The sequence below is a fragment of the Daphnia pulex genome, chromosome 6 (assembly GCF_021134715.1).
Source record: "Daphnia pulex isolate KAP4 chromosome 6, ASM2113471v1".
Classification (NCBI taxonomy): Eukaryota; Metazoa; Arthropoda; class Branchiopoda; order Diplostraca; family Daphniidae; genus Daphnia; species Daphnia pulex.
Window position 1 is genome coordinate 5,859,225 of NC_060022.1, and position 12,920 is coordinate 5,872,144.

Here is a 12,920-nt window from a genome sequence, read left to right on the forward strand (position 1 = left end):
TCATCTCTCTTGGAATAATATCACGAAAAGCGGCCGGAGATCCTGCCTGACTATGCAAGAGGCTTTCGCTTTCTTTTCTTTTCTCCAGATAATATAACAAAAGAATGAAAGAATATCAGCCTGCAACAACAAAACGACGAATACACGCGTTCCTCTTCGCCCCGTTATAATAATAATATTGACGAACAAAAGAAACGTTAGACGGAAATAAATCGTGGAATAGATTGAGTTTGTTTTAATGGAAAAGAAAAAAAAACAGCAACAACAAGACAACAACGAGAAAAAGGGGAAATGGAATTGCGCAACGAAATTTATTTAGAAATAAAACGGGAATGAAAGAGAGACAAACTCGTAGCGACGGTCGAGCAAAGAAGAGAGAGAAAGAGAGAGATAGCGTTCGTGCTTCCACTTCAAGACAAAATCACGAATCGTGGAAGAGAATAAATGATGTCTTTATTTTCCGGAGACATTTGTCTCTTTCCCTTTTCTCTTTTGGATTCGCCCATAGCCTTCGATTGATATTTACAAAATAAAAGAAACAGCAATAAAAACCCCGTAAAAGCCATAATGACGCAAATTCCAATTTTTCTTTTTGGGGGTCGTTCGCCGCGCATTGCCTTCATTTCAACACCGGGGAGAGAAAGGACAATTGAGTCGACGGAAGGCGAAAGATAAATATCGATGAAAAGGCCAGACCGCCATCGAGTAAGCCGCAAGCTCAGCCCAAATAGACACACACCATTACGCACAAAAACCCATGCACCTCTCTACCCACACAAACATTGATCAATGTCGAATGGAAACACTTTCAATCCCTCCCACACGGTTACGCAACACTCCCGACGACACACACACGTGCGGTGTACCCGTGTACCTTATCCCGGCATCCCCCCCCCTTCACCTCCGTGCAATTTTGACATCAATCTACTTTCTTTTTCACTATTGAATGACGCCACTTTGTTCTTCAATTATGAGTAACCACGCCAAAACACGACACCAAACACGGACCCAGAGCTCCTCTGCGTGAAACGTGTCTAAAATTTTGTTTTCGAGGTTTTGTTTTCGCCCCTATCGTTGAACCGCTGAAATGTGAAAAAAGACTTGACCAGAAACGATCGAATTCAAAGCTATTTTGGTGGGGATGACTTTGGAAGCCGATGAAAGAAGACGAAAAAGAAGAAAGTAATGTTGATTTTGTTTGTTTGTTTCCTTTCGTATAGTTGCGGGAGCGCGGGACACGCAGCACGACATCTTTAGTGTAACACAGTGGGCGAAATTGAGGTCGAATGCCACCAACGACGAAGACACACGGCCAGCAGCAAATAACGATGAGCTGAGCTGAGCTGAGTGTGTGTGTGTGTATAGTAAGAAATACCTTGGTCACGGTATAATAATAATAACAGCCGCGGGAAAACCCGCCCACCGACACACACACAAGGACCCGCTCCGATCTCTCCAAATCCCGCGCGTTTTCACGTGACATCGAGGATTCCCATTTTATTTTGGTTTCGTGACTCGAAAGAAAAAGAAAAAATAAAACTTGTACGAACGATTCTTGGTGACTGTACAACATCTCTGGTATATGTATATATACTATTATTTCGTGCAAACTTCATAGACACGCGGCTCGGCAACGAATCAACGAAATCGAGAAAAAGAAAAAGAGAATCGAGTGAGCCACACGAGTCTTAATTGCAAGCAGTGGCGGCGAGGGGTCGCGGAGGAACTCTCGGTCGGCTTCAACCAGCGACTAATGGTTCCTTATTCATTTCCGCTCGGCAATTCAGTGTGTCGTCTATGCGCTGTGGGCTATATGGCCCCTACCACGTACGGAGGCGCGAGCTCTCCCTCCAGTTTACTTTTTATGCCACCACCACCCGCTGACGAAAATTTAACAGAACAAGCCAAAGAAAAAAAAGAAAATAAAAATCGGAGAAAACGATCCAACACACAAAACAGAACGCACAAAAGAATTTGTGAAGGTTTTGAAATCTCCACAGGGGGGAAAACCCTCCATCTTATGCCCTCATTCGCTGGATAATCATCATAATCAGTTGATTTTCTCCCCCACCTGCAACTTCCCCCTTATCCTGTCCTCTGTAAGTTTTAACGACATTACCTTATCTCTTTTCAAGAAGGGCTAGACGCAATAATAACAACTTCTAAGCAACTAACTAAAAAGAAAAGAACTTTTAATTGCAATTGCGCGCGGTGAATTTCATAATTCAAACTCTTTGTTTAAAATAGACGTCGAGTGCTGCTCACAGCACGCACCAGGAAGGACCTCCACAACTCACAAATGTCTTTGGGAACAAGACAAACCAACAGAAAATGAAATGATTTGAACTGTTAAAAAGAAAAAAAAATCTGGGGGGCTGGCAAGTCAGTTGAAATCAGTGTAAGACACGCGAGAATTTAAGATGGTGAAAGCAAACAAATTTTGAAAAAACCAAAAAAAAAAATCCAAAACAAAACAGGAGCTCTCTGTGACAGGTTGAAAGGAGGAAGTTGAGAGGGGAAAAAAAGGGGTCGTAAGTCGGTTGTAACGTGATTGCAATCAGAGTGGTAGTGAACTGCTTCACGGGTTACGTTATTTTGGCTCCTGAAATGCTGCAAAGAGGGATAGGCAGGGGTGGTGGTGGTGGTGTGTTCGTACACGACAACAACAACGCACGCACGACGAGAAGCGAAAAAATAAATAAATAAAAAAAAAAGGAAGAATGAAATGAAAATGACGGGATGAACAATTTCATAGGGGTCACTTCCTTCCTGTAATCACGTGGCCACTGAGTGCGCTATCTCTCCCGAGTCTTTTTCCTTTCATTTCAGCGATGATTATCGACACGGGCCATCCAAATGGAACGTGCTGGGTAGTCTCAAAACGAACGGAAGGAAAATAAACAAGTAGATATTGCCGGACTGATCCAGAAACACGAAAAAGAAAAATTATTTTTTAAACAAAACATCTAGAGCAGAATTTTGTTTTTTCTGTGTGTTCTATATGTCAAGATAGAAAAAAAGGAAGAGGGATAAACAAAAAACTCTTTTGTTTCTGGGTTATATTGTTGTTGTTTTTACTCTCCATGTCGTACGTTGAAGAGCAGCACTGGCTGTCAACAAACAACATCCATCTGGCGCATCCGATCTATACACACACACACACACTACACCACACATGGCAGTAGCTTAAGGCTAGGGATCAAATCATCACTCCTTGTATGTTGTATTATACTATATATCACAATTTTTTTTTCCTTATTCGTTATAAGAAAAGAGAAGAGACGAAAGAGAGTCTAAGCTCTCTTCAAAGTGCGCGGACATTTACTGGGAGACAGCTGAGAGGAAGAAAAAAAAGGGTATACGAGATGAAATAAGAACAGAGAAACATAAAGAGCAATCTTCTCCTTCATGTGAACACAAGACATCCAGTGTATAAATACGTATCCTCTCTTCTTCATGAGTCTATCGGTTCGAATGCGACCAGTCCCACGACGTTTCCCAAAGAAAAAAAAAAAACTCGCTAGGAATCCTGCCGATCCCTTCTCTTAGATATATGGGGGACGACGAGTACTTTCAAGCCGCACTACATCATGAAACTTGACATTTCGTTCTCCTATTTGCCCCCCTCTTCTTCTTCTTTTTCGAACCATCAAGTTTGTGAGTGAATGGTAACAGCCCAAAAAGAGAAAAGAGATCAAAAGACTTTGTGGGGGGCTCCTAAAGACAAACCAGGGATATATAAGAAGAGGCTGTGTGAAACATCTCATCTTCCTCGCTGATGCCTTCCTTCGTTGTCGGCGAACTGCTATCTACACATAGCCATAGATGAAGAGTAGTGGCAAACACATGGTCAACATAACCGGGATGGAATCACTCCCCCTACCACCCCACTTTTTCGCCCTTCATCCACAGCCTCCATCCGGAGACATGTGGTGCCATTTCCAGCTAGTCAAAAAGAGAAAATGCTTTGCGGTTTTTCTTTCTTTTTCTTTTCTCTTTGTTTTTAAAAGGACATTTTTAATTAACTGGGCAAGGTTACAATCAAAGCATGGTCTCCTTTTTGGTATTCTTCTTGGTCTTTTTTTTTTTTTTTAACTACGGGCTCCGGATGTGTGTGCAAGTTGATGGAAAGGAGACGACATGCATACGAGTCATGACCGCCAGCGGCGGCGGCGGTGGCGGCTCAGCCTGCGCCCGTCATATAAGTGTCGGAAGTGCGGCTGGGCTTCCGACGCACAAGCCAAGCAACCAAAGACACACAAAAGACGGCGAATGAAGAAGGAACTACTAGCGCTGCTGCTGGAATTCAAGATTCCAAAAACTAAACGAAAAAATAGAATTAAACTTGGCCGCCCTTGAGATGGGGTAGGAGACCAGTGCCTATTAAGACTTGTGTGATAGAAAATGTTTGCACGCCAGCAGTGGCACACGACGACGACGACGACGACAAAAAGTAGAAGTTCTTCTTCTTTTCTCTTCCTTCATTAGTGGCGATAGGAACCGGAAATATCACGTGCCTTTAGACTTTCTTTGTTTTTTCTTTCTAAATTCTTTTTTTGTGTTAATTCCTTTTTTTCGTGAGCAGATTTCATCAGCAGTTGGTTGGTAATCGTTATAATATTCCTCCCTCATCGGTCAACAAAAGAAAAAAATGACGACGACATCACACAGACAAACAGACAGACAAGGAGAAGATGACGGATGAAAAAACAGAAAAACCTCCTGGCCACTAATGAAGGAATTGGCGATGAAGAAGAAAAAAAAAAAACGGGAGACAACCGGAAGACAGAGAAAGGAAGGCAGATAACAAATGAAGAAGATGTTTGATATAAGAGGCAATAACAAAAGCCCTTCAAATAACTAACGTGGAGCTAATTGATGGGCATCACGCACGTCCTCACACAGCTGAGCTACTGAAAGATAACGAATAACTCGTTTGGCTTTTTCTTCTTATTTTCATGAAACGGCAATTTGTTAGAGAAAACTCTTAAGAGCAATTTGACGCGGAAATATTTTTCTGCGCATGAAATGAAAAGGAGACGAAAGAATTGAGTCGATTTTGGTCGGTCCGGTTGGTCGCAGTGAGTCGATCCGTGATCAAGAGAATGTGCCAATTAGACGCTCGCCGAATGAAAACGACGTGAACGTTGTCGACATGACTAGAAATAAGAAAATCGAACGCAAAAGAAATGCTCGACTGGAGAAAACAACTTTTCCACTGCACAATTCTCCAACCGAAAAAGAAGTGCCCGTTTTTTTTCTGCTACGCTCTGCGCCTCCTCTGGGATACTCCGGACTCGTTTGCCCTTTCTCTTTTTTTTTTCTTTCACCTTATTTATAACCTAGAGAAGAAGAAGGCGCCCCTACTAGACCCGGTCCCAGCTCCCAGCTTCTCCCTCTTTCCTCCCTTATTTTTTTAACGAAGAAAAAAAAGGCAATGGACGACTTCTTTTCATCATCATGATGAAATCGTAATAGCAGCAGGCTCATTTGAATGTCAAAGTAGATATGGGGTGACAGGGAAATAAAAAGAGGCAGAGGAAATTAACACGCAAACTCCCTGGGCTCGTTAATTCCCCCTAGGCCACAGCCACTGAATGACACGTCTGGGTGATCGTTCTGTTAACGATTTCCATGTGAAAATCGAGGAAAAAGAAAAGTCTTCCGTCATCTTCTACGCGTTATTTGATTCCAAAGATTAAAGTAGCCAACCAACCAGCCAGTCAAAAAACGCAATGGTGGCAATGCGATACACCAAAAACAGACTCGTGTTTCGGTTTCAGAACAACATGTAAAAACAAATCAATAAACAAACAAGTCAAAGAGTTGAACGTTGCCATCGACCTCCATCGTTCGGTAGCCGAAACACCCGAGCGTGAAAATAAATCCAAAGCATCAAAGAAGAAGAAGAAGAAGACAACAACTTTCATCGAGATGTTCCAGATTTCGACGACAGAACTGGGACCACCCCTTCAACCGATCGACGCCGAGCCCAATCCACCGCCCGATGCCTATACGTTTTAATTTATTTTGTTTGGATTCGAGACATTCGCTTACCTTTTCTTGCCACACGCAGAGCGAGAGAGACTCATCAATACACAAACACAACAGATACTCTCTCATCCGAGAAGATATGAAATCCAAACAGAGTTGGAAGAGAGAACCTATACCATGGCTCTAAAATTGAATGTGTTTGTTGTGTGTGTGTGTGTGTTGGATTTTTCCTTTTTCTTTTCCGTCCGCATCATCTTGGCGATCGATAATGCCATCAGAATTTCACTGGGCGTCGCTCTGAGCTCAACTCTGCTGCAGGATCGCAAAGAATGGAACTCATTTCGACTATCGATTGAAAAATAAAATAACCTTCCAGGCGAAGATAATTACCTTATGAGCTTAACATTTTTTTCGTTTGCCATGGAGGAATGGGAGGGAGGGTGGGGGGGGGATCGGGGCTGGTCCAAAACCCAGTCACTACAACACGCCCACGCCACCCGCTGTTCAATAGATGATATACACCGCATAAGGCACATATGTGTCTGTCTATGTGTACAGAATAATAATTCTTAAGTATAGAGTCATCCTTGATTGTGGTCTATTCAACCTTGGATGACGAAACTAGCTCATCTAGGCGTGGCATTGGTGTAAAGAGAGAAACATCAGTTTTAATGAAAACCGGCTCCAACACACACAAGTGAATAACCAGCACAAAAGCAAAATCCACCCACCCACCGAGACACGGACAAACAATCACGATACAATCACGGCCACACCACGGCCGCCACCTCCGGAGGAAAGAGGTGTGCGCTTAGTAGTAATCAACCGCAAGTTGAATTTACAAAATAAAAAAATAAAGGAAAAAGAAAAATGTGACTTTTGATAAAAGAAAAAGTCGTGGATAGGTGTAAAAAAATAACTCGTTCAGGAAATGCCAGTCGCTAGAAGAAAAAAAATGGATAATCATAACTCACCATGATAGGAGGCAAACAATGGAAAACTGGGTTGATTCTCGTCGTGTCGTTTTCGTCACTTTTCCAATGGCGGTCAGTTGCTGTGACGCGGCTGTCCGAAGGGGAAGAAAAATTCCTCGCTCAGGATTCACTCTGTCGACGAAGAAGGAAAGAATTTCCATAATTAGATTTGGGCCGAGATGTGAGAAAAAAGTGACGACTTGAATCCTCTTTCATATAGTGTAGAGATACCACTGAATTTGATTCACGAGAGAGAATGTTGAGAGAGACGACACACACACAACTCAAGCAAACAGCATGGCAACACGGACGACGCAGAGAGAGCCTTTTCTCTACCGGCTCCTTTGGGTGTATAAACAGCCAAAGAATTTTCTCATCCGGACGCCACGCGTTTCAAATAGTTTCGACTGTACAACAAGGGAAAAAAGGGAGGGCGAATAAGTTTAACCTTGATCGTACCAAGAGAATACTATTACACAAGACGAGACAGAAATAAACAAAACAGGAAGAGAGAGAAAGAGAAAAAAAGGAATAATCTCTCTCTCTCTCCCAAAAGTTCAATTTTCTCTTATTCTATTTACTTTATATTTATGTATTTCGGTATGGGTAATGTTCCAACAACACAACTGTTTCCACCACTAAATCGTCCAAACTTCCACACCCAGCCCCCCTATTCTAAATGGTAGAAGAGAGGGGGGGGGGGGGGGGGGGGGTTTGGAATAGAAAAAAGCCGGGGCTCGTTCAAACGATTTTAAAATGCCCCCGTGTTGTGTAATGCCGCACAGCTTTTGCCTACTGGCAATATAACTTACACGCGCTCTACGTGCGGCGCTTACCGGCTTCTCGCTATCTAAAGCCTCTTCTCTTTTTTTCTTCTTCTTCTTCTTTCCCTCTCGTTTTTAGCTGAGCATTGAAAGTTGTTTTCAAACGGGTCATTAAAATCCGCACTCAGCCGGAGGTAGTAAACGCGCAGTAACAGCAGCAGCAGCAGCCAGACCAGACCAACCAGGACCCAGAAGGCCGGGGCGTGAACGGCTGTGTGCAAGTAGAGGAAGGGGGGGATGTATAGCGTCTAGCAGCTCCTCCTCGACTGCACTGTGCAGTACAGAGTCTATAACTTTTTTGGGTGTAAAATACTTTTAGTTGGTTTTTTAAGATGTAGCGATAATACACGAAGAAGAAGAAGAAGAAGAAGAAGAAGCGCAGGACAGTTGTCGCTCGTGATGGAGTGCGACATCGGGCAACATCGGACAAGAAGAAGAAGAAGAATGGCAGCGTGAGGGCGACGGCTGTGCTGGAGCAAAGTCAAATAAAAGACAAGACAACAACATACTGTCAGCAAGTTATATAGCACGTCTATAGCTATATAAGCAGGCAGGCTGGCTGGCCACCCCCTTTGCAGCGGGGGGGAAACCGTCGTCACCGTTGCGGAATCAAAGCAAACAACAAGAAAAGGCAAAGGGGGGCAAAGTTAAAACACAAGAGCCGACAACTAACAGCGCAAGAAGAAGAAGCGAATGTTAAAAGAAGAAAAGAAAACAAAAAAAAAAAAGAAAGGGTGTTTTTGGTGGGGGGTAAAAATGTGTGTACGCTTCTTCGACGCCGGGAAATTGTTACACAACACGCAAAAAAAGCCGGAGGGATCAGTCGGCGCGTCCGGGACACGCTTGTTTTTAACACCTGGGTTGTGTATTTTTTTCCCTTCTTTTCTGGTGGTCTACTAGGGCCTGTGTGTGTATAGTATAGTGTACCCCTACACCAGTCCTAGTTTTCTTTCTTTTTCTCCGCTTTTCAGAGTCTTCTTTTTTATTTCTTAACTTTTTTTTTAGACGTTTCAGACCCAACTTTGATTCGTTCTTTTTTAATATATACACAAGAAAAAAGAAAAAGAAAAAACATCAACTAGTCGTTCAATTTTCTCCCGCCGCTTGTTCGGGTCAAGGCAGACAGAGGGAGATGGGAATATTTAAAATGAAGAGAAAGAAGAGGAAACACGAATGAAAATACATCAAAAGGAACGAGGAGAGAAACTAGAAAGACGGCTTCTTTTTCACCGACAAAGGCATCAAAAGAGATGTCGTCCATGTCCAATATTACATCCTAAAAAGAGGGAACGAAATATATAACAGGGAAAAAGAAACAACCACAAAAGAAGAGCAAAGTTGCCGTTTGGTGATATCTCTGACTAAATGAAGAGGAACAAATTTCCCTAAAGGGGGGAGAAAAAAAAAACAACACGGCCAACACCAAAAAAGGTGAACACAAGACAAAAACAAGCACGAGAAGAATTCCCCAGAAAATAAAAAATATAAATATTCCAATTTTTACAAAAATGCTGAGCGACTAGATCCCGGAACGGAAAATTATGAAAACATCGGCTATTCTTATTTCACTTAAACCGTGAATCCGCATCGTGCCGGCCCTTTTTTGTTCCGAAAAAAGTGAGAAAAACAACAAAACACTCTTGTCGTAACAAAAGCTTGGCTAAAAACGCCGTTACTAGTCAAAATAAGGGGGAATCCATTTGCAGCGATGAAAATAATAATAAAAAAAAGAATAAACTCATCCGATCTAAAATACCAATCATGCGGGAAGCGATTCAAACAGTCAAATCGTCATCATTTGTGTCGCAACCAACAACTTCCCCCGTCCACCTTTGCCTTTTCTTCCACGTTTGTTGCTGACGTGGAAACAACTTCCTGTCATCGTTTCACGGTCCAGTTTATCCGTTCAATCGTTGCCCGATTCCACAAACTTACAAGGCCTCGGGATTGATTCACTTTTCCCCCGACGACGAAACGTTGGAGAAACCTTCAAAACCAATTCCGGTCTTCGCCCGTCAATAATCGTCGTCCTCGACGGGACGACAGGACGACCAGCCGACATTAAAGTCGTACGACTTTTTAAAAAAAAGTTTCCGCTCTCCGTTAAATGCAGAGAGGGGAAAAAAAGAAGAAGAAGGAAGAATATTCGGAAAGTGAAGTGACAACGGTCAGTTTTGATTTTTTTTTTTCATCCGACGTCGTTTGCTCCGATTTCAAATCAACGTCAAGTTTTTTGAAGTTTTATTCAAAGCTTTTACCCTCTTTCTCGTCTTTGATGGAGTGGAGTCGAAAACCCTTGTCGAAACTTTAAATTACGTACGTGCAAGTGTTACACGCTGTAATACACATCCTCGGAGAAAATATTCAAAGAAAAGTTACGAAGAGAAGTCGGGCGAAAAGAGGAAAAAAAAAGTTAATTTAAAAGGCAAAAAAAAGAATTGATAAAAGGTTATGACGCAAGATGCGATCAGGTATCAGCGCAAAGATGGTAGGACTGGAAAATGATATCCCCGTCTCTACTGTTTGCTATTCACGATCGAGAGTTTTGAGACGGACCGCTGAATTTCTATTTGATTTGCTTACAACAAAAGAAAAGTGGAGAAGAACAGAAAAGAAAAGAACTGCTATTAGGAGTCTGTCTTTTTTCATCTAAAGCAAACAAAGCTGCCATATCTATTGGAATGAGAGAAGGAGGGATCCAAGCTGACGCCTTACAGTGAGTTTCCGGCCCCCACACTCTCTTTCTCTCTCTCTCGTAGACGCTGTGTCGTTTACAGTAGATCGAAAAGATTCATCTCTCTTTTCTTTATAGCCGCTTGTTTATTTTCTTCTTTGCCAACTGACCATAACCGACACTCGTTTCGGACCCAGACGTCGCCTATATATTAGACATAAAAATACAAGCGTTATTTTTACGGAAAATAATCTGCGGCGACCAAGTGGCGTTGCGCCACGTTCTGACCATCAACATTGATGGGCGATAGCGTAACGTACGGTCCTCTCATGCAGAGGCCTCGCAGTAATGAGCAAACTGCTGGCTCTGTCACTTTCAATTACGGCTACCAGCGCAAACTATTCGTCTCTTTCTTTTTTCTTTTTTCTTTTCTTCTTCTTTTTTTGGAAGAAGACGGAAAAAAAACGGGAGTGAGATTGAGAGAAAAAAACAAGCAGATGGAAGGCTGAAAGTGAGAGCTTTTCTGGTTACTGATGCAAAGTCAACAAAGCAAATTGGCCTCGACGAGGCACATTACAGGGGGCTCCGGGTCATCAAAGATTGTACATATATATATATATGTGAGTGCTGGTCTGATGTGTGTGTGTGTGTGTGTACAATACTGAGCTGTTTTGGTGGGGCGAGCGTGTGCCGTGCCGTGAGAAAGACGGACCGCATTTTCCCACCAGAAATACACACCACCACAACGACTACAACCAAGACGACGACGACTCTACTACTACATCGATATTAGTAGTAGAAGAAGGAGAGCGGGAGTCGGGCGCGAGCCGGTCGTTGCGGTGGCGTGACGTCGCCGTTCACGGGCACGTGCTTTAACGGGATTCTTGTTTGCCGTGATGGGCTTGTGCCTGCTCTTTTCTCGTTTATTCCCACTAACCATTTTCCCACAGTTGCGCCGGGGCAAATGGACGTGGGGAAAAACACAAAAAGGGAAGTTAACTGTCGGAGTCAAGCATTGCCTTGTTTTGATGTAATTACAAACGGCTAGCAAAAGGCGCTCCCTCGTAACCCAGGTTATATCCAGCACCTCTCCCGACAACTTTTCTTCTCTCTGACCCCCGGTTGGAACACCACCAAACCCAAATGGCCGCCCACCACCACCACCACCACCGCCGGGAAAGTTAAGACTAAGCCCTGGGGCAGCAATAATCTTCCATTCATCAATTAAGCATATCGCTGTCACAGCTCCTCGGCATCGGAATGAAAAGACGTAGAACCTCTAAAAAGGGGGGAAATGAGGAATCGTCAGATTCACTGTCAGAAACAAAAGCTATGTGGGGTATAAAACATCGCCACCTTTCCCCGGATCATAAATCAACTGCTCTGCGGGAAAGGGCACAAACGCTCCCGAGATTTGTTTATCGTCGTCGTCGTTATAGTTTCAGAGGTTCCCTGTTTCGTTGCCGTTGTCGGTATATTTCTGTACCGCCTATACTTTGTCTTTTCATTAGGCTGTTAATCTTTTTGATTCTTCTACTTTCAGGTGCGATACGATCCGCTTCGTTCCTTTTTGTCTTGGCCGAGTCTTGTTGTTGTCTCGCTCGCATTGGAAATCGGTTTACATTTTACAAGGCGAGACGCGCAAATACGAGACGACGACGACGACTTCTCTGATTGGCAAACCTTGTTTCATTTGGTAGTCCGACACTCGGTAACATGGCGGCAATTCGAGTCGGAGCGACAATCGGCCGAGACTTGGGAGGATCAATGTCATGAATACGCTACCGTCCAAAGTGGATCAGTCTAGTGGGAGGGCGGAGTGATGATAATCGGCTATTAGCCGTCCCGTCATTCATGACATCATCTCACCAATCATAATTAATAATCTTTTTTTAATTTCTTCGACCGGGTTCTCATTTCACCTTACCAACACACTTTTATCGACTTTTCTTCTTCCAATTAGATTTCCCCTTGGCAAACAAACGGAGTTTTGCAACTCGGACCGAAAAGGGGTGGGTTAACTTTGGTTAACTAACCGGGCAATCGGAGAACTACAGGCGATAAGAGTGTGTTGTTGTGGCTTTAACAAAAAATAAAGATTTCACCATCATTCGGAACGAAATACGCCTTCTCAAATTCTTTTGTTGCTACTCCTTTTACACTTAAAGCTGTTGGTGCAAGAGCCCCCCGCACCAAACAGGAGAATAAAAATCTGGTGATTGGAACCGCAAGGACGTCACCTTTTTTATTTTGGGGGGCACAATTACACTCAACAACACAGTAAAAAAGAAATGAAAAAGAAAAGAAAAAAAAAGACCTTGGGATTAAGTAACTGCAAAGCGTGCATCTTCTTTCCTGCCCTGAAATTCGAGCGAGCCCCAAACTCTTTGCGTACGTTTGGGATTTTTTTTTTTCAGTTCTGCAAACAGACAATTCCTCTCTTTGCAGTGCAGT

General features: G+C 43.1%; 1 protein-coding gene across 3 annotated transcripts in view; it reads right to left on the reverse strand.

Annotated features, from left to right (window-relative positions):
- The window catches only part of LOC124195464 (irregular chiasm C-roughest protein-like), a 70,880-nt gene that overhangs the window by 22,122 nt on the left and 35,838 nt on the right, over nt 1-12,920 (reverse strand). For 2 of the 3 annotated variants that reach the window (XM_046589887.1, XM_046589888.1), the window contains one exon: nt 6,969-7,100. In XM_046589887.1, the coding sequence (XP_046445843.1) occupies nt 6,969-6,971 (3 nt within the window). In that variant the 5' untranslated portion in view covers nt 6,972-7,100. Of the gene's footprint in view, nt 1-6,968; nt 7,101-7,199; nt 7,345-12,920 lie in introns of those variants that run through there. The other variant, XM_046589889.1, reaches the window with a different exon arrangement.